The sequence below is a fragment of the Leucopleurus acutus genome (assembly GCF_964270905.1).
Source record: "Leucopleurus acutus genome assembly, chromosome: 4".
Lineage (NCBI taxonomy): Eukaryota > Metazoa > Chordata > Mammalia > Artiodactyla > Delphinidae > Leucopleurus > Leucopleurus acutus.
This window is the reverse complement of record NC_139146.1, coordinates 61,105,519-61,124,822: the sequence shown is the minus strand read 5'-3', so window position 1 is coordinate 61,124,822 and position 19,304 is coordinate 61,105,519. Positions and strand designations below refer to the sequence as shown.

The following is a 19,304-nucleotide window of genomic DNA, read 5'->3' as shown; positions in this document are numbered from 1 at the left end:
TTCAGGCTATGTTCATGCCGCCAACCCCAGTCCTCTCCCTGCACTCCGTCCGAAACCGAAACCCGAGCCTCAGAGCCTCAGCTCGCGGCCCCGCCCGCCCCGGCGGGTGAGCAGAGAAGCTTCTCGGGCTGGTGAGTGCCGTTCGGCACCGATCCTCTGTGCGGGAATCTCCCCGCTTTGCCCTCCGCACCGCTGTGGCTGCGCTCTCCTCCGCGGCTTCGAAGCTCCCCACTCCGCCTCCCGCAGTCTCCGCCTGCGAAGGGGCTTCCTAGTGTGTGGAATCTTTTCCTCCTTCACAGCTCCCTCCCACTGGTGCAGGTGCAGTCCCTATTCTTTTGTCTCTGTTTTTTCTTTTTTTCTTTTGCCCTACCCAGGTATGTGGGGAGTTTCTTGCCTTTTGGGAGGTCTGAGGTCTTCTGCCAGCCTTCAGTAGGTGTTCTGTAGGAGCTGTTCCACGTGTAGATGTATTTCTGGTGTATCTGTGGGGAGGAAGGTGATCTCCGCGTCTTACTCTTCCGCCATCTTCCGCCTTCCGAAGTTTAGGCTTTTAATGTTACATAAGTAAGACTTCAAATAGTAAAAAAAAAAAAAATAGAGTTTTGGAAAGGGTATTAACATGATAAAACAGTATTTGCATAGCACAAATCTGGAATTATATGGAGCCATTAGAAAAGCAGGATGTGGAATTATAGAATCCTGGCATCTAGGTATCAGGTAGAAAAGGCAGGGGTTAGGGAGATGATACTGGAAAAGAAGTGGAATTGAACCCCAGAGAGAAACTTTGAGAGAACAATGGCTGAACTGCTAGATGACTGGGCATGAAGGATAAAGGGGGAATATGTATTCTAGAAATACCATTCCTAGTTTATGTTCCCCCACCCGCTTCTCTCTCTTTGTGTCTCTCCCTATCTCTGTCTGTCTCTGTCTCTCCTTCCCAAGACCCTCCAAGCTCCTCCACAGATCAGTTATTTTATTGGGATTAGGGGCCACTAGTTAGGAATTACTATTTTTGTCTAAGAACTTGAGGTTTTTCAAATGATTTGGAAAACTGTTTTTTTTCTTTGGGTGGGGAGATCAGTTTCATAGTCTCAGTAATATGATGTCCGTTCTGTTTAAATAAATAAATTGACCATTCTGTGTGGTTTCATACATGTACTTTTTAAGGGCTTTTCTAATTAATAACAAAATTACAGCACAATATAACTAAGAATACCAATCTGTTATCTTGCCCAGTGTTAACGCTAAAGAACCTTCACTGAACTCAACTGAGCCTTCCTTCCTTGTCTGAGCAAACACCTGGAGGGGGAAAGGGGTTTATGATTCTCTAATGATAACAGTGTCTCTAGATCTTAAACTTTCTCCCCAGGATGAGGTAGAGAGAGTGAAAATACAAGTGTGAAGTACTCCACAGTTGAGGGACCTGGCAGTACTGGAAAAGCTTGGAAAAGTGAATTATTGGAAGCCATTTAATTCATATCCTTCGTTGTGTTACACACTGAGTCATGCACAATGTCCCCAAACTACATAACTTCATCTTGGCCCTTAAGCGATGGGTGTTTTTTCTACTTATTTTAACATTGTGTGAGCTTTTAGAAATTCTTCTAAGTTCTCAGTATTTATCATGGAACTTAGTGTTTCAAGGTTCTTTTTGGTCTTTCCTTCTCCTTAACATATATTCCTCTCAAAGCCTCCTCCCGAGTCCCTTAATAATGTGTACAACAAGATTTAGCTAAGATAATTACATACGATTTTTAAAAATAAATTTTAATAAAAATGCAACCAAAGGTGTCAACAATATTTTTTTTTCCTAAGCCTGTTTTCTATTTGACCTATGAGTGGTTTACTTTAACACTGGACATACGATTATTTCTTATTGATAAAATTAGAAAGCTTTATTAAGTTGAACAAAAATCTTAAAAAAAGTATAATCAGAAGGTGTGAATGGAATTGGTTTGGCTTGAGCAATATATAATATCTTTATCTCACAACTTGATTATAATTTAATGCTCTTAAAATACTTTACCTATTTCTAAATCGATAGTATTATAAATGCCTTTCTCCACTTTTCTGTTCTAAATCAGCTGAATCACTAAGCCCACCCAATGTTTTCTAAATTGCTTACCGTATTTCTCCTATCAGGATATATAAGCACTGTTTGTTAGTCCATGTTCACTCTGTCTCTTACACTGCACTGCAAGTCCAGAAATCATCTCTTTTGAGGTTATTGTATTACTGGACTCTTAATACTTCATGAAGAATGAATTGATGTCATATGAATTTTGCTGATACTACTTTTATATTTTTTCCTTGATCTTCCTATTGCATTAAAATACATCTTCTTTCAAGTCTTTTAATTGGATAAGTGTTATTTTTAATTTAAATAGAAGTTATTTAGCTATAAAATATTACTTAAAATATTTTTCTATGGAATTAAATATTAAGAGATTACACCAGAAGACAAATGTTAGCAGTGTATTTTTTAGAAATTATTTTAAGATCACAGACCACCTAAAAAGAACCTATTTTAGTATAACATCGCAATTAAAAGAATGTTATCTGTGACCAGTATGCAGATCATGAAAACTATTGGGGCTTGTCAGTTACTTTTGTTTGCAGTTAGGATCAGTGATGTGATTAATCATGGGGATTTTTGCTTCTAGGTTGTCATCCCATGCTCATATTTGAGTTATAAGGCACTATTTCAATTTTTTCTAACTTTCGTCTTCTTATACTAACTATAATTGTGAACGTCTGTGTAGTATTTGCTGTATAAGTAAAGGTTTTCCCCAAACCAAGGGATGCTAGGTTTTAGATTGAGTTTTTCTTTCTAAAATCAAGTTATTTGTAAATTTTAGAAACTCTGCATGAATATTTAAAAATTGTGTCACCTTAATACCAGGAAATTGCTAAAAGCCCTCATCCTGATATAATGTCTCATGCTTCATCTTTTATGGACATGATCTAATATGAAGAAAACAATCTGCAGGATAAGTGTTATTACTCCTGTTTTACAGGAAAAGCAGGAGTTGACCCCAGAATGACCATGTCGTGGCTGCTTGGCTTCAGGTTTCTTTTCTTTCCACTGTTCCTCAGTTCTCAAGTAGGCAGTTTAATACTGTTGGGATTTCAAGAAGAAAGCTGTAGACTAGAGATACAGTGATAAATTTATTTGTGATAAATCTACACAACTTCAACATTTTTTTTTTTTTTTTTTACCAAAAACGTGATTTTTAATAGAACTGTTGAAATGATTTCTAAGTGTGGGACACTGGCAGTATTGCACGAGCATTATTAGCAGTTTTGCCTTCTTTACCCTTACCTGTTTCATAGGAATAGGAATTTCTCTAATGTCTCAAGAATTCCTGGATTCCTGAGACAGGATTCCAGAAGAGATTTCTCTTTTACCTGTGTATTTTGCATTATTTATATGAGTGCTATTCAGAGAAATAAAATGCAAGCTGAGTATGTAATTTTAAATTGCTTAATAGCCACATTTTAAAATATATATATAAACATATATATAAAGAAATAGGTAAAATTAATTTTACTTGTATCTTCTATTTAAACTCACATATCCGAAATATTATTATTTCAACATGTAATCAGTGTTATAAAATTGTGATACGTTTACATTTTTTTTGGTACTAATCTTCAAAATATGGTATATATTTTATACTCATAGCACATCACAGTTGAGACTAGCCATGTTTCAGATGCTCATTAGCCAGTAGCTAATTGGACAGCATGGACAGGCCTATGTATTATAAATAGATATAAATAGATCTGGTTACTGGATCTATGACTTATCCAATACTCCCCTGACACAAGGTGTTCCCAGAAATTAACTAGAGGCTTCTTAATGGTAGGAAACAAGTTATTACTTTATATCATCAAAACTGAAAATACAAAAATGTTTTATATTCTATTCCAAATAAATGAAAATGCACCCAACTTACAAAAGTAAATGTTGTACTTTACAGAGAGGAAGGCTCTGGAAAGTATCAAAGAGGGAGTCTTGAAAATCAAAGAAGAACCATCTAAAATACTCTCTGGAAATAAGTTTCAAGACCGGTATTTTGTTTTACGAGATGGATATCTCTTTCTTTACAAGGATATGAAGGTATTTAATATATGTAGTATTTGAATATGTATATACTTTTGTGTGAGTGTTAACATTCTTATTTCATGCCTCTCAGCCCTCTCTCTTGGAAGTCAAGGCCTCTAGTAAATAAAATGTACAGTAAGCTGATGATTACTTTCAGCCTCTGGGATATGACATTAATGCAACTAGTAACACAGTAAAGAACTCCCTATACGGCCTTTCTGAGCACCGCATATTTTTTAGGGCAGAGATTGACTTAAGTTCTAAAGAGAAGTCTAATATGTGTTACATAAACTAGCAAATAAATCAGCATCTCAGTCAATAAAATTAAGAGAATGTGTCATGCCTTAAGGCAAAAGTGGCTTGAGTTTAGCAAATGGAAATTAATAAAATGTAGAATAAAAAGGCAAAACCCAAATGCTAAATCTGATTAAAAATTAAATCAGATTAATATATTTCCTATACTCTTGAATGAATTAACTCGTAATATTATATTTATTAATTGAATCTTACTGATGTATCCCAATATGTTTGAATTCCCTAACAGCTTTTATTAATGAATTGAGGAATGGAGAGAGGACTTAGAGATGAAAAAGAGGGAGTAGGTATAAGAATATTGAACTTAGCATCAGAAAACCTCAAAACCGCCAAGTTGGTTGGTTAAACTGTCATCCATCATTTCTAGATCTGTAATATGATGATGATAGTATGAGTCCTGCATGCCAGATTGTTGTAATGCTTAAATAAGAATATATATAAAAGTTCCTTTTCAAACTGTGAAACATATATATATATATATATATATATATGTATATATATATGTATATTAGCATGCTCATCAAAACAGCCCACTAAGAATATGAATAGGGAAGTTCCAGCCTGAGAAAAATCTATTCATAGTACATATATCTGAAAAGGGACTCATTTGCACAATATAAAGAACTCCTCCAAATCAACAATAAAAAGACAACCCAATAAAAATTGGGGCAAAGTATTGGACAGACATTACAGGAAGGAAGACATAGGAATGGCCAATAAGTGGTTGAACCAAAAGTGCTCAGCATCATTAGTTATCAGGGAAAATGCAAATTAAAACCACAAGCTATACCATTAGTACAACTAAAATCATAAGAGTGACAACATCTAATGTTGACAAGGACGTTGATTAACTAAAACCCTCATCAATAACTGGTGGAAGGGTAAAATCACACAATTACTATTAGAACTTTTTTGGCAGTTTTTAAAATTAAGTTATTCATACATCTACCCCATGATTCAGCAACTCTATTCCCAGGTATTATATCCACTAAAGCACTTGTTCAAGAATATTCATAAGCAGCTTTATTTATAAAAGCTAAAACCTGTAAACATTCTAAATGCCCATCAATAAGAGAATGATATATTCAGACAATGGAATAATATTCAGCAATAAAAATGAATGAATGCAACCACATGGGTGAATGTTCAAATCCTTGCTGAGCAAAAAAGTTTGACCCAAAATAGTACCATATGAGTCTGTCTATAAAAGGTCTAAGAAGAGGCAAAATCATTTATGGTGATGGGAGTCAGAAAGTGTTTGCCTGTGGTGTGGAGAAGGTTTGCTACTGAAGCAAGGACATAGGGTCGGTAGGGTACTTTCTAGGATAACAGAAATAAATGTTCTCTATCCATTTTTGGGTGGTGGTTACATGGGTATATACAGTAACATTTCTACTTCCTTGAGATTCAAGCAATATCCAAGCAATTCTTTTAAATGTGGAATGACAGCAGGACCTAAAGCTACTTTTTTCCATTGAATTCTAGTATTTGCTTGAGTAAGCATTGCTTGCATATTTCAAGTGTGTGATGCTTCACTATGTTGTGTTTTGGAGATCTATAAAGAAGGACCAGACTAGTAACATCTATTATTTAATACTGTATTGTTATGAAGGAAGAATTATTAAACAGTTTTCCAAAGTTCTATAGCCCCATTTAGTTGTGGCTTCTACTGAGCTCTCCACACACTGACCACTGTCCTGTATGTTCCTCCAGCAGGGAAGCCTCCAGGTGGGCATAAGTAAATTTTAGTAGCATTCTACTTAGTGTATCCATTTCATGTTCATGTTCTTCAAGAACAGTGGAATGTCCAGGCAGGGAGCTAACAGAACAGCACTGAATTCCGCAGCCCTTAATCCCTCTCTTCAGAGGGCTGTATTAAATACTGGAAGTCACACTTTGTTACTCCATCTGATAAACCTAGCAGGGAATCTGTGTGGGTATCAAACGATTGTTACCGTTTATTATCATTTGATATCATTCTTCACTTTTTTCAGTGCAGGAAGAGTGGAGTTTGCAGAAATAAGGCATTTAAGAATTTGGGATTACGTGAGCCAAACACATCAGATTTTAAGGTTCATGAACTGTAGGTTTATGTTCAGGAAAGGAAATGCTAAACTTCACAGCTGCTTATTGTAGCCATCTAGAACTCAATCTGATTGAATTTTGTTTGGTTTTCTTCAATGCGTCACCCACCTTGATCTTCATTAGACTCATTTCCTTCATCCTTGTCCTTCCATTTACATGTTGGTTAATTGTCACTTGTGTAGTTGGATATCTGCTTAGGGTATTTTAAAATCATCATGGACTTTTTAGTCCCATTAAGGAACCTACGCTTCCATTGTGTAGCAACAGGAGGTTGCTAGAAACAACTAGTAGCAATAGAAGTGCAGTCATAATGGCCCCAACTAACATTCAACCCGTTAATCCATAAAAAGCAGAGTTCTATATATTTCGCTTTGATTATCGCACTTTATCTTTACAATAATCCTATGAAACTAGTGCTATGGTTATTCCCCCTTGACAGATGAAGAAATGTAGTATACCAAGATATTACATAACTTGCCCAAGATCACTTAGCCTATAAGCGACAGAGTCAGAATTCATTCCCAGATGTCTATTTCCAAAGGCTTTATGCAGAGGCTTTATTGTTTCTTACTATAGAAACAATAATTTGTATTATTTTGGCTTGGTGTTATTGCTGATGGAATTTTATTTAAAGAGGATAAGTGTTTTTCATTTTACTAGTACCAAATATTTTCAAATATGACACTTTACACAATTCAGGTTTTTTATAATGTTCTTCCCCAAGCTGATGTAAATTTTAAAACCTGCCACAAGGAAGCCTGTTCATGGAGAAATTATTTTTTTTAAGATGAAATGATTTTGTAATTGAGCTAAAGAATTTCATCCCTTAACAGAATGTTTTTAAGAATTTGTATCTTTTTGAAAGTATCATCCTGCTTAATCTAAAATAATTCATACAAACTGGTAGACAGTAATAGTATCGAGAGCTTGCCTGAAAGACAGTGTTCTTTTTTTTGACATTTGAATTTTTTCCCCACGTTTATTGAAGTATAATTGACAAAAATTGTATTTATTTGTTATACAATGTGATGCTTTTGATATACCTATACATTGTGCCATGATTACCACAATCTAAGCTAACTAACATATTCATTACCTCACATAGTTTTGTGTGTGTGTGCACTTGTGGTGAGAACATTTAAGATCTACCCTCTTAGCAAGTTTCAAGTATACAATACAGTACTGTTAACTGTAGTCACCATGCTGTACTTTAGATTTCCAGGACCTATTCATTTTACATAACTGAAACTTAGTACCCTTTGATCAACACCTTCCCATTTCCCCCACTCCCATCCCCTGGAAACCACCATTCTACTCTGCTTCTATGTGAGTTTGACTTTTTTAGATTCTGCGTATAAGTGAGATCATATAGTGTTTGTCAGAAAGATAGTGTTCTTTAAAGACAATGAAGACATTTTATTTTTGTCACAGTGACCTCAGGTTACGGAATTATAGTCTAAGTGTTTGAAAGTTGTATTTATGCATCTGTCAGAATCAATTAATGCAACTGATATTTTAATTTGCACATTAAGGCAAGCAGATGAGAGACTTGTGGTTTTCCTTTAAACTCAAACTACTGTTATTTTCAACACATGGTGTTATTTTGCTGGTTATTTCTTCATGTTGCTGGTCTTTCCCTTTTAATATTGACGGTCAAGTCACTGGCAGTGTTTGCTTTTCAAATGATTTTACAGTAAATAATCAATAGTAAAAAACTCCTAGCTTATTTGAATAAAGATTTGGCTCTGGTTTGACAGTTGCCCTTAATATATGTGTGCTTGTACATATTTAGAAAATGATTTACTGAGAAGGGAGTAGAAATTACAAATTGAAAAGTGTATTTAAAGAGACTATGTGTTAATTAGAGATAATTTATGAATGCTCATTAACAACAAATTAGGGTAATACACAGAGGAAGATATATTTTGTTTTGAGAGTTTTCCCTGCACAGAAAATGTTAATTAAAATGTTTTCAGACTTGATTTACATAAAAGGTGAGAAGTTTCAACGAATATTATCATTACACTATTAATGGTGTGAAAACAGCAAATGGGGAGGGGGTGGTCGTTAAAAGTTGCATGCACTAATAAGCAAACTCTTCTTAGTAACAAGAATAATTTTTTTAAGCACACTAATTTAATTGGCTCAGTTAAAAATTTTACTTTGAAATATACTGCCTGTAGCAACATACTATACACTTCATAACACCTCAACTGTTTGAAGAAATACTCCAGAAAGTACACATACCTAAAGAGTTGTAATAAACCAACAGTAAAGTTATAATGCCAAAAGAGATTTCTTTTAATAGAACTTTGCATTAGGATCCTTACAGTTCCTATTTATGCTTATTCAGTTTAAAGATTGAAACTGAAAAGGGTTTCTTTCTACCTTGGCTGAACTCATCTTAAATTATGGCATCTGTGTTCTCTTTGGACAGGATAAAATACAAAGTCATGAGCTGGCATGTCCAGAGTGGCTTGAGAATCAGTTGTATTACTTCAGGCTCTCTATCTATTGCCAACAGTATTTCAAAATATAGGCAGTCCTGGGCTTATCAATGCCGTGTATAAGTAAGACTACTTAGATCAGGCACAGTGCTTCTCATTCTTAAATGTGCAGGTCCCCTCTACCTGTACTACTGGAATTGCAGCCTCTCACCTGACCTTGCTGCTGCCTCCATTGGGACTAGCAGTCTAAGCTTTGAGGAGGGACATTAACCACAGAAGTAATCCGATTGAACCTCTGACAAAGGTATCCAGGAGTCTGTGCTACTATATACACTCCTACGTTCTCCTCTCCTTGACTCTTTCCTATATGGAAAACTTACTGAATTACAAAGCTACCTCACTGTTCCATATCAGACTTCAAGTGTTATTCCTTAACATTCAGTAAAGTAGCAAGCTAAAAAATCAATACCCCCAAACCAAACACATAAACTACCAGAAAATGACCTTAAGAAGAAGAGGCTTACATGAAGAAGACTACAGAACTGCACTGATAGAAATGAAAGAAAATTAATGTAAAGTCTACTAATATTGATCTATGGACTTCCCTGGTGGTGCAGTGGTTAAGAATCCGCCTGCCAATGCAGGGGACACGGGTTCGAGCCCTGGTCCGGGAAGATCCCACATGCCGCAGAGCAACTAAGCCTGTGCGCCACAACTACCGAGCCTGCGCGCTAGAGCCCTCGAGCCACAACTACTGAGCCAGTGTGCCACAACTACTGAAGCCTGCCTGCCTAGAGCCTGTGCTCTGCAACAAGAGAAGCCAAGGCAGTGAGAAGCCTGTGCACAGCAACGAGGAGTAGCCCCCACTCACCGCAACTGGAGAAATCCCACGCCCAGCAAAGAAAACCCAAAGCAGCCAAAAAATAAATTTATATATAAAAACACAAAAAAACACAAAGTCTACTAATATTGATCTATAGGTTTAATGTAATTCTTTTCAAAATCGCAAAGGGAATTATTTTTAGAACTTGGAAAAAATGATTTGATAACTCACCTCAAAGGGTAAACAGAGAAGAGTATTTGCAAACATTTTGGGGGACATAAAAAGTAAAATAATTGTCAAGTATTTCCCATCCAACTATTTATTCATACAGTAAAACTAAAATAGGTTAGATAATATCCTGGCATAAAAATGAACAGAGATAGCATTGGTAACATAAAGTGAGGTAAAAGATGTAACTGTTTATCATAATTTATTTTTGATAATTATGCCATCATAAATGCATGTCTAAAGAAAGATTTGTTTAATAAGGACTGGGATAATTGTTAACCAAAGTTTTTCAACTTAAATTCTCATCTATACTGTGGACTAACATTCAGTCCGTAACAATATTTATGACCTTTACTTATTCACACTGTATGAAATGTCATGCATTTTTGTAGAGAAATATGAATATATTTGAATATAGGGTGCTGCCCCAGACAACACCGGTGGTATCATGGAGTTACAAAATGTATTGCACATGTATTTTTTAAGTATGAAAAATTGAAAAATTATCAATTCTCATATACATCTGGTCCCAAGTGTTTTGAATAAGGAATTATTGTATGTGTGTGTTTGTATATATACACACATATGTAATCATATATAAGTATCCAGATTTATTTAAATTTATAACATTTTAATCAAAACAATCTTCATTTACTAAAAATTTGGTATTACATTCATGAAACATTGGAGAAACTAATAATTCTAAACTCGATTCTTAATACTTAAGGAAAATAGAAGGATACTGATAAAATCTGTTTAATTACAAATTTACCTTGTTTTCCTTTACAGAGTAGTAAACCTGACAAAATGTTTTCTCTCAGTTCAATGAAGTTTTATCTTGGAGTAAAAAAGAAGATGAAACCTCCAACAAGGTAAAGCTTGGAAGGGAAGAGCTGTTGAAAAAGTTACAGGAAAGTATGTCTGTTCAAGGACTTAGGGATCAGTGGCATTAGTCTAACTTGTTATAAGTTAAGCTTTAGAAAGATTCCTTAAGTTGCCACAGACATGTGGCAGGGGACCTATGGCAGATCAAGGGAACCTGTGTGGGTGGATAAGGAGGGATGATGATGTTCCCGCTCAAGTCAAGCTACTGGGTGATTGCATCTCCTCTGTGCAGAACAAGAAATCCCCAGAAGGCCCTGTCTACTGGGAAGCACATGGGTTTCTCCACATCCCATTCCTTGCTCAGTCACAGCCTAGCGATGTAAGGAATGTTCCAAACAAGTCTACCCAAAGGAAGACAAATGCTGCCCTCCAGCCTCCATGGCTTTTACATCATCTTGGTCCTGGCTTTATAATTTGCCCCCTTCGTTTTGCTGAGTTTGGTAATAAACCCACAGCACACAGATGGTTGAGAGGAAGTGGACCCTTCTTAAATATTATGTTTCTCATTAGCACTTGAATCAACCCAACATTCGAGTTATACCACACTTTCTCATCACGGATTATTTTGATTAGCTAATTAATGTTTGCACTAATACTTTTAATATCATGAAATGCCATTTTAATGAACTGCATATGATTCAGATTCTGTCACTGAAAATGTCCTCACTTTTGCCTCTGTGCTTAATTTCTAAGCCCAGCACATATATCTGTGTTGTGACTGGCACATTCTTTAAAATTTCTCACAGTATCAATAAGTAAATACATATATATTATCTTATTTTGGCCATTTTCCTAGATATCTGTCCTTACTCAACCCCGAATATCCTGTGAGAGATTTCCCCCACTGCCGCATAACATCATGAGACCCTTTCCCCCTGTGTCCTTCAGTGTATTTAAATTTGTAGCCAAATACCTCAACATCTATCATTTACCTCTAGATAAATCATACCCAATGAATCATCACTTGTGGGTATCAATTCTGTTATGCATTCCCACCATTAAATATTACCTCCTTAACATCTAATCCTGTGTATTATCTTGTAAAATGAATCATTTTTAATATGTATGCATGTGTTTTTTTCCCATGCGATGCAGTTGGGGATTGACGGCATATTCTGAAAAACATCTCTGGTAAGTTAACAGCCAGCAAGTTTTGGATTTGATATATTGGTGATACAGGATTAGTAAATGAATAACAATATTATTTGGCAGATAGATCTAGAGACAGGAAATGTTTCTTCTAAGTGAAGTTAAAATCTTTTCTAAATACTTTTGAGCCTAAGAAGAGGAAAGTAGATTTGCTTCAGGGTTTAGGTCTATTTCAGTCTCATATATCCTATTTGCCACTGCCTCTAAAGAGAAGCTACACATGATTTCTTCCTACTCATTATGTAAATGAGGAATCTCTGGTTTTATGGGATAAGCAGGCAAAACTCAGTTTTAAATAAAGGATAATAAGTCACCAAACTCAGAGTAAAAAAAAAAAATCTTAGTTTCAAACCTGTTCTTTCCATAGAGGTATTTTTTTCTCTAATCCATTTTGAGTTTATTTTTGTGTATGGTGTTAGGGAGTGTTCTAATTTCATTCTTTTACATGTAGCTGTCCAGTTTTCCCAGCACCACTTATGAAGAGACTGTCTTTTCTCCATTGTATATCCTTACTTCCTTTGTCATAGATTAGTTGACCATAGGTACGTGGGTTTACCTCTGGGCTTTCTATCTTGTTCCATTGATCTATGTTTCTGTTTTTGTGCCAGTACCATATTGTCTTGATTACTCTAGCTTTTTAGTATTGTCTGAAGTCAGGGAGTCTGATTCCTCCAGCTCTGCTTTTTTCCCTCAAGAATGCTTTGACTATTCTGGGTCTTTTGTGTCTCCATACAAATTTTAAGATTTTTTGTTCTAATTCCACAAAAACTGCCAGTGGTAATTTGATAGAGATTGCATTGAATCTGTAGATTGCATTGGGTAGTATAGTCATTTTCACAGTATTCATTCTTCCAATACAAGAACATGGTGTATCTCTCCATCTGTTGGTATCATCTTTAATTCTTTCATCAGTGTCTTATAATTTTGTGTATACAGGTCTTTTGTCTCTCTAGGTAGGTTTATTCCTAGGTATTTTATTCTTTTTGCTGCAGTGGTAAATAGGAGTGTTTCCTTAATTTCTCTTTCAGATTTTTCATCATTAGTGTATAGAAATGCAAGAGATTTCTCTGCATTAATTTTGTATCCTGCTACTTTACCAAATTCATTGATTAGCTCTAGTAGTTTTCTGGTGGCATCTTTAGGATTCTCTATGTATAGTATCATGTCATCTGCAAACAGTGACAGTTTTACTTCTTCTTTTCCAATTTGTATTCCTTTTATTTCTTTTTCTTCTCTGAGTGCCGAGGCTAGGACTTCCAAAACTATTTTGAATAAGAGCGGTGAGAGTGGACATCCTTGTCTTGTTCCTGATCTTAGAGGAAATGCTTTCATTTTTTCACCATTGAGAATGATGTTTGCTGTGGGTTTGTCGTATATAGCCTTTATTATGTTGAGGTAGGTTCCCTCTATGCCCCCTTTCTGGAGAGTTTTTATCATAAATGGGTGGTGAATTTTGTCAAAGCTTTTTCTGCATCTATTGAGATGATCATATGGGTTTTATTCTTCAATTTGTTAATATGGTGTATCATGTTGATTGATTTGCATATATTGAAGAATCCTTGCATCCCTGGGAGAAATCCTACTTGACCATGGTATATGATCCTTTTAATGTGTTGTTGGATTCTGTTTGTTAGTATTTTGTTGAGGATTTTTGCACCTATATTCATCAGTGATATTGGCCTATAATTTTCTCTTTTTGTAGTATCTTTCTCTGGTTTTGGTATCAGGGTGATGGTGGCCTCATAGAATGAGTTTGGGAGTGTTCCTTCCTCTGCAACTTTTTGGAAGAGTTTGAGAAGGATGGGTGTTAGCTCTTCTCTAAATGTTTGATAGAATTCACGTGTGAAGCCATCTGGTCCTGGACTTTTGTTTATTGGAAGATTTTTAATCACAGTTTCAATTTCATTACCTGTGCTTGCTATGTTCATATTTTCTATTTCTTCCTGGTTCAGTCTTGGAAGCTTATACCTTTCTAAGAATTTGTCCATTTCTTCCAGGTTGTCCATTTTATTGGTAGAGTTGCTTGTAGTAGTCTCTTGTGATGCTTTGTATTTCTGCAGTGTCTGTTGTAACTTCTCCTTTTTCATTTCTAATTTTATTGATTTGAGTCCTCTCCCTCTTTTTCTTGATGAGTCTGGCTAATCAATTTTGTTTATCTTCTCAAAGAACCAGCTTTTAGTTGTATTGATCCTTGCTATTCTTTTCTTTGTTTCTATTTCAGTTATTTCTGCTCTGATATTCATGATTTCTTTCCTTATATTAACTGTGGATTTTGTTTCTTCTTCTTTCTCTAGTTCCTTTAGGTGTAAGGTTAGATTATTTATTTGAGATTTTTCTTGTTTCTTGAGGTAGGCTTGTATAGCTATAAACTTCCCTCTTAGAACTGCTTTTACTGCATCCCATATGTTTTGGGTTGTCATGTTTTCAGTATCATTTGTCTCTAGCTATTTTTTGATTTCCTTTTTGATTTCTTCAGTGATCTCTTGGTTATTTATTAACCTAGTGTTTCACCTCCATGTGTCTCTGTTTTTTATGTTTTTTCCCCTGTAATTCATTTCTAATCTCATAGCATTGTGGTCAGAAAAGATGCTTGATATGATTTCAATTTCCGTAAATTTACTGAGGCTTGATTTGTGACCCAAGATGTGATCTATCCTGGAGAATGTTCCCTGCGCACTTGAGATGAAAGTGTAATCTGCTGCTTTTGGGTGGAATGTCCTATAAATATCAATTAAAGCTATCTGGTCTCTTGTGTCATTTAAAGCTTCTCTTTCCTTATTTATTTTCATTTTGGATGGTCCGTCCATTGGTGTAAAGTGAGGTGTTAAAGTCTCCCATAATTATCCTGTTACTGTCGATTTCCTCTTTTACAGCCGTTAGCAGTTGCCTTATGTATTGAGGTGCTCCTATGTTGGGTGCATACATATTTATAATTGTTATATCTTCTTCTTGGATTGATCCCTTGATCGTTATGTATTGTCCTTCCTTGTCATTTGTAACATTCTTTATTTTAATATTTTATCTGATATGAGTATTGCTACTTCAGCTTTCTTTTGATTTCCATTTGCATGGAATATCTTTTTCCATCCCCTCACTTTCAGTCTGTATGTGTCCCTAGGTCTGAAGTGGGACTCTTGTAGACAGCATATAGATGGGTCTTGTTTTTGTATCCATTCAGCAAGCCTGTGTCTTTTAGTGGGAGCATTTAATCCATTCACGTTTAAGGTAATTATCTATATGTGTGTTCCTATGACCGTTTTCTTAATTGTTTAGGGTGTGTTTTTGTAGGTCCTTTTCTTCTCTTGTGGTTCCCACTTAGAGAAGTTCCTGTGCCATTTGTTGTAGAACTTTTGGTTTCTCCATCGAATCTGAGTGAGATCCTTGCCAGGTAGAGTAAACTTGGTTGTAGGTTCTTCCCTTTCATCACTTTAAGTATATCGTGCCACTCCCTTCTGGCTTTGTAGAGTTTCTGCTGAGAAATCAGCTGTTAACCTTATGGGAGTTCCCTTGTATGTTATTTTTCATTTTTCCGTTGCTGCTTTCAATAATTTTTCTTTGTCTTTAATTTTTGCCAATTTGATTACTATGTGTCTCAGCATGTTTCTCCTTGGGTTTATCCTGCATGGGACTCACTGTGCTTCCTGGACTTCGGTGGCTATTCCCTTTCCCATGTTAGAGAAGGTTTTCACTGTAATCTCTTCAAATATTTTCTCGGGATCTTTCTCTCTCTCTTCTCCTTCTGGGACCCCTATAATGCAGATGTTGTCCCAGAGGTCTCTGAGGCTGTCTTCATTTCTTTTCATTCTTTTTTCTTTATTCTGTTCTGCAGCAGTGAATTCCACCATTCTGTCTTCCACGTCACTTATCCATTCTTCTGCCTCAGTTATTCTGCTATTGATTCCTTCTAGTGTAGTTTTCATTTCAGTTATTGTATTGTTCATCTCTGTTTGTTTGTTCTTTAATTCTTCTATGTCTTTGTTAAACATTACTTGCATGTTCTCAATCTTTGCCTCCATTTTTTTTCCGAGGTCCTGGGTCATCTTCACTATCATTATTCTGAATTCTTTTTCTGGTAGGTTGCCTATCTCCACTTCATTTAGTCGTTTTTCTGGGGTTTTATCTTGTTTCTTCATCTGGTGCATAGCCCTCTGCCTTTTTTTCTTGTCTATCTTTCTGTGGATGTGGTGTTTGTTCCACAGGCTACAAGATTGTAGTTCTTCTTGCTTCTGCTGTCTGCCCTCTGGTGGATGAGGCTATCTAAGAGGCTTGTGCAGGTTTCCTGATGGGAGGGACTGGTGGTGGGTAGAGCTGGGTGTTGCTCTGGTGGGCAGAGCTCAGTAAAACTTTAATCCACTTGACTGCTGATGGGTGGGGCTGGGTTCCCTCCCTATTGGTTGTTTGGCCTGAGGCAATGCAACACTGGAGCCTATCTGGGCTCTATGGTGTGGCTAATGGCCGACTCTGGGAGGGCTCATGCCAAGGCCTGCTTCCCAGAACTTCTGCTGCCTGTGTCCTTGTCCCCACGGTGAGCCACAGCCACCCCCCACCTCTGTAGGAGACCCTCCAACACTAGCTGGTAGGTCTGGTTCAGTCTCCCCTGGGGTTACTGCTCCTTCCCCTGGGTCCCAATGCGCACAGTGCTTTGTGTGTGCCCTCCAAGAGTGCAGTCTCTGTTTCCCCCAATCCTGTCGAATTCCTGAAATCAAATCCCACTAGCCTTCAAAGTCTGATTCTCTAGGAATTCCTCCTCCCATTGCCAGACCCCCAAGTTAGGAAGGCTGACGTGGGGCTCAGAACCTTAACTCCAGTGGGTGGACTTCTGTGGTATAAGTGTTCTCCAGTCTCTGAGTCGCCCACCTAGCAGTTATGGGATTTGATTTTGCAGTGACTGCGCCCCTCATACCATCTCATTGTGGCTTCTCCTTTATCTTTGGATGTGGGGTATATTTTTTGGTGAGTTCCAGTGTCTTCTTGTCTATGATTGTCCAGCAGCTAGTTGTGATTCTGGTGTTCTCACAAGAGGGAGTGAGAGGACTTCCTTCTACTCTACGGTCTTGGTTCAGGCTCCCTCCCTTTTTTTCTTGATGAGTCTGGCTAATGATTTATCAATTTTGTTTATTGTCTCAAAGAACCAGCTTTTAGTTTTATTGATCTTTGCTCTCGTTTTCATAATTTCTTTTTCATTTATTTCTGATCTTATCTTTTTGATTTCTTTCCTTCTGCTAACGTTGGCCTTTTTTTATTCTTCTTTCTCTAATTGCTTTATGTGTAAGGTTAGGTTGTTAATCTGAGATGTTTCTTGTTTCTTAAGGTAGGATTGTATTGCTATAAACTTCCCTCTTAGAACAGCTTTTGCTGCATCCCATAGTTTTTGGGCCAACCTGTTTTCATTGTCATTTGTTTCTAGGTATTTTTTGATTTCCCCTTTGATTTCTTCAGTGATCTCTTGGTTATTAAGTAATGTGTTGTTTAGCCTCCATGTGTTTGTATTTTTTACAGATTTTTTCCTGTAATTGATATCTAGTCTCATAGCGTTGTGGTCAGAAAAGATACTTGATATGATTTCAGTATTCTTAAATTTACCATGGCTTGATTTGTGACCCAAGATATGATCTATCCTGGAGAATGTTCCATGAGCACTTGAGAAGAATGTATTCTGTTGTTTTTGGATGGATTGTCCTATAAATATCAATTAAGTCCATCTTGTTTAATGTATCACTTAAAGCTTGTGTTCCCTTATTTATTTTCATTTTGGATGATCTGTCCATTGGTAAAAGTGGGGTGTTAAAGTCCCCTACTATGATTGTGTTAATGTTGATTTCCCCTTTTATGGCTGTTAGTATTGGCCTTATGTATTGGGGTGCTCCTATGTTGGGTTCATAAATATTTTCAATTGTTATATCTTCTTCTTGGATTTATCCCTTAATCATTATGTAGTGTCCTTCTTTGTCTCTTGTAATACTCTTTGTTTTCAAGGCTATTTTGTAGATATGAGAATTGCTACTCCAACTTTCTTCTGATTTACATTTGCATGAAATATCTTTTTCCATCCCCTCACTTTCAGTATGTATGTGTTCCTAAGTCTGAAGTGAGTCTCTTGTAGACAGCATATATATGGGTGTTGTTTTTGTATCCATTCAGCCAGTCTGTGTCTTTTGGTTGGAGCATTTAATCCATCTACATTAAGGTAATTATCGACATGTATGTTCCTATTCCCATTTTCTTAATTGTTTTGGGTTTGTTATTGTAGGTCTTTTCCTTCTCTTTTGTTTCTTGTCTAGAGAAGTTCCTTTAGCATTTGTTGTAAAGCTGGTTTGGTGGTCCTGAGTTCTCTTAGCTTTTGCTTGTCTGTAAAGGTTTTAATTTCTCCATCAAATCTGAATGAGGGCTTCCCTGGTTGCGCAGTGGTTGGGAGTCCGCCTGCCAATGCAGGGGACACGGGTTCATGCCCCGGTCCGGGAAGATCCCACATGGCGTGGAGTGGCTGGGCCCATGAGCCATGGCCGCTGAGCCTGCATGTCTGGAGCCTGTGCTCTGCAACAGGAGAGGCCACAACAGTGAGAGGCCCACGTACCACAACAACAACAACAAAATCTGAATGAGATCCTTGCTGGGTAGAGTAATCTTGGTTGTAGGTTTTTCTCCTTCATCACTTTAAATATGTCCTTCTACTCCCTCTGGCTTGCAGAGTTTCTGCTGAAAGATCAGCTGTTAACCTTATGGGGATTCCCTTGTGTGTTATTTGTTGTTATTCCCTTGCTGCCTTCAGTACTTTTTCTTTGTATTTAATTTTTTGATAATTTGATTAATATGTGTCTTGGCATATTTCTCCTTGGACTTATCCTATATGGGTCTCTCTGTGCTTCCTGGACTTGATTACCTATTTCCTTTCCCACATTAGGGAAGTTTTCAACTATAATCTCTTCAAATATTTTCTCAGTCCCTTTCTTTTTCTCTTCTTCTTCTGGGACCCCTATAATTCAAATGTTGGTGCGTTTAATATTGTCCCAGAGGTCTCTGAGACTGTCTTCAATCTTTTCATTATTTTTTCTTTATTCTGCTCTGTAGTAATTTCCACTATTTTATGTTCCAGGTCACTTATCCGTTTTTCTGCCTTAGTTATTCTGCTATTGATCCCTTCTAGAGAATTTTTAATTTCATGTATTGTGTTCTTCATCACTGTTTGTTTGCTCTTTCATTCTTGTAGGTCCTTGTTAAACATTTCTTGTATTTTCTCCATTCTATTTCCAAGATTTTGGATCATCTT

At 36.6% G+C, this 19,304-nt stretch overlaps 1 protein-coding gene across 1 annotated transcript in view; it reads left to right on the top strand.

Moving 5' to 3' along the window:
* The window catches only part of ARAP2 (ArfGAP with RhoGAP domain, ankyrin repeat and PH domain 2), a gene marked incomplete at both ends in the record, with an annotated part of 189,236 nt that overhangs the window by 150,770 nt on the left and 19,162 nt on the right, over nucleotides 1-19,304 (top strand). The window contains 3 exons of the mRNA XM_082838650.1: nucleotides 3,981-4,120; nucleotides 10,793-10,875; nucleotides 11,984-12,019. Coding sequence (XP_082694776.1) covers nucleotides 3,981-4,120; nucleotides 10,793-10,875; nucleotides 11,984-12,019 — 259 coding nt within the window. The remainder of the gene's footprint in view (nucleotides 1-3,980; nucleotides 4,121-10,792; nucleotides 10,876-11,983; nucleotides 12,020-19,304) is intronic.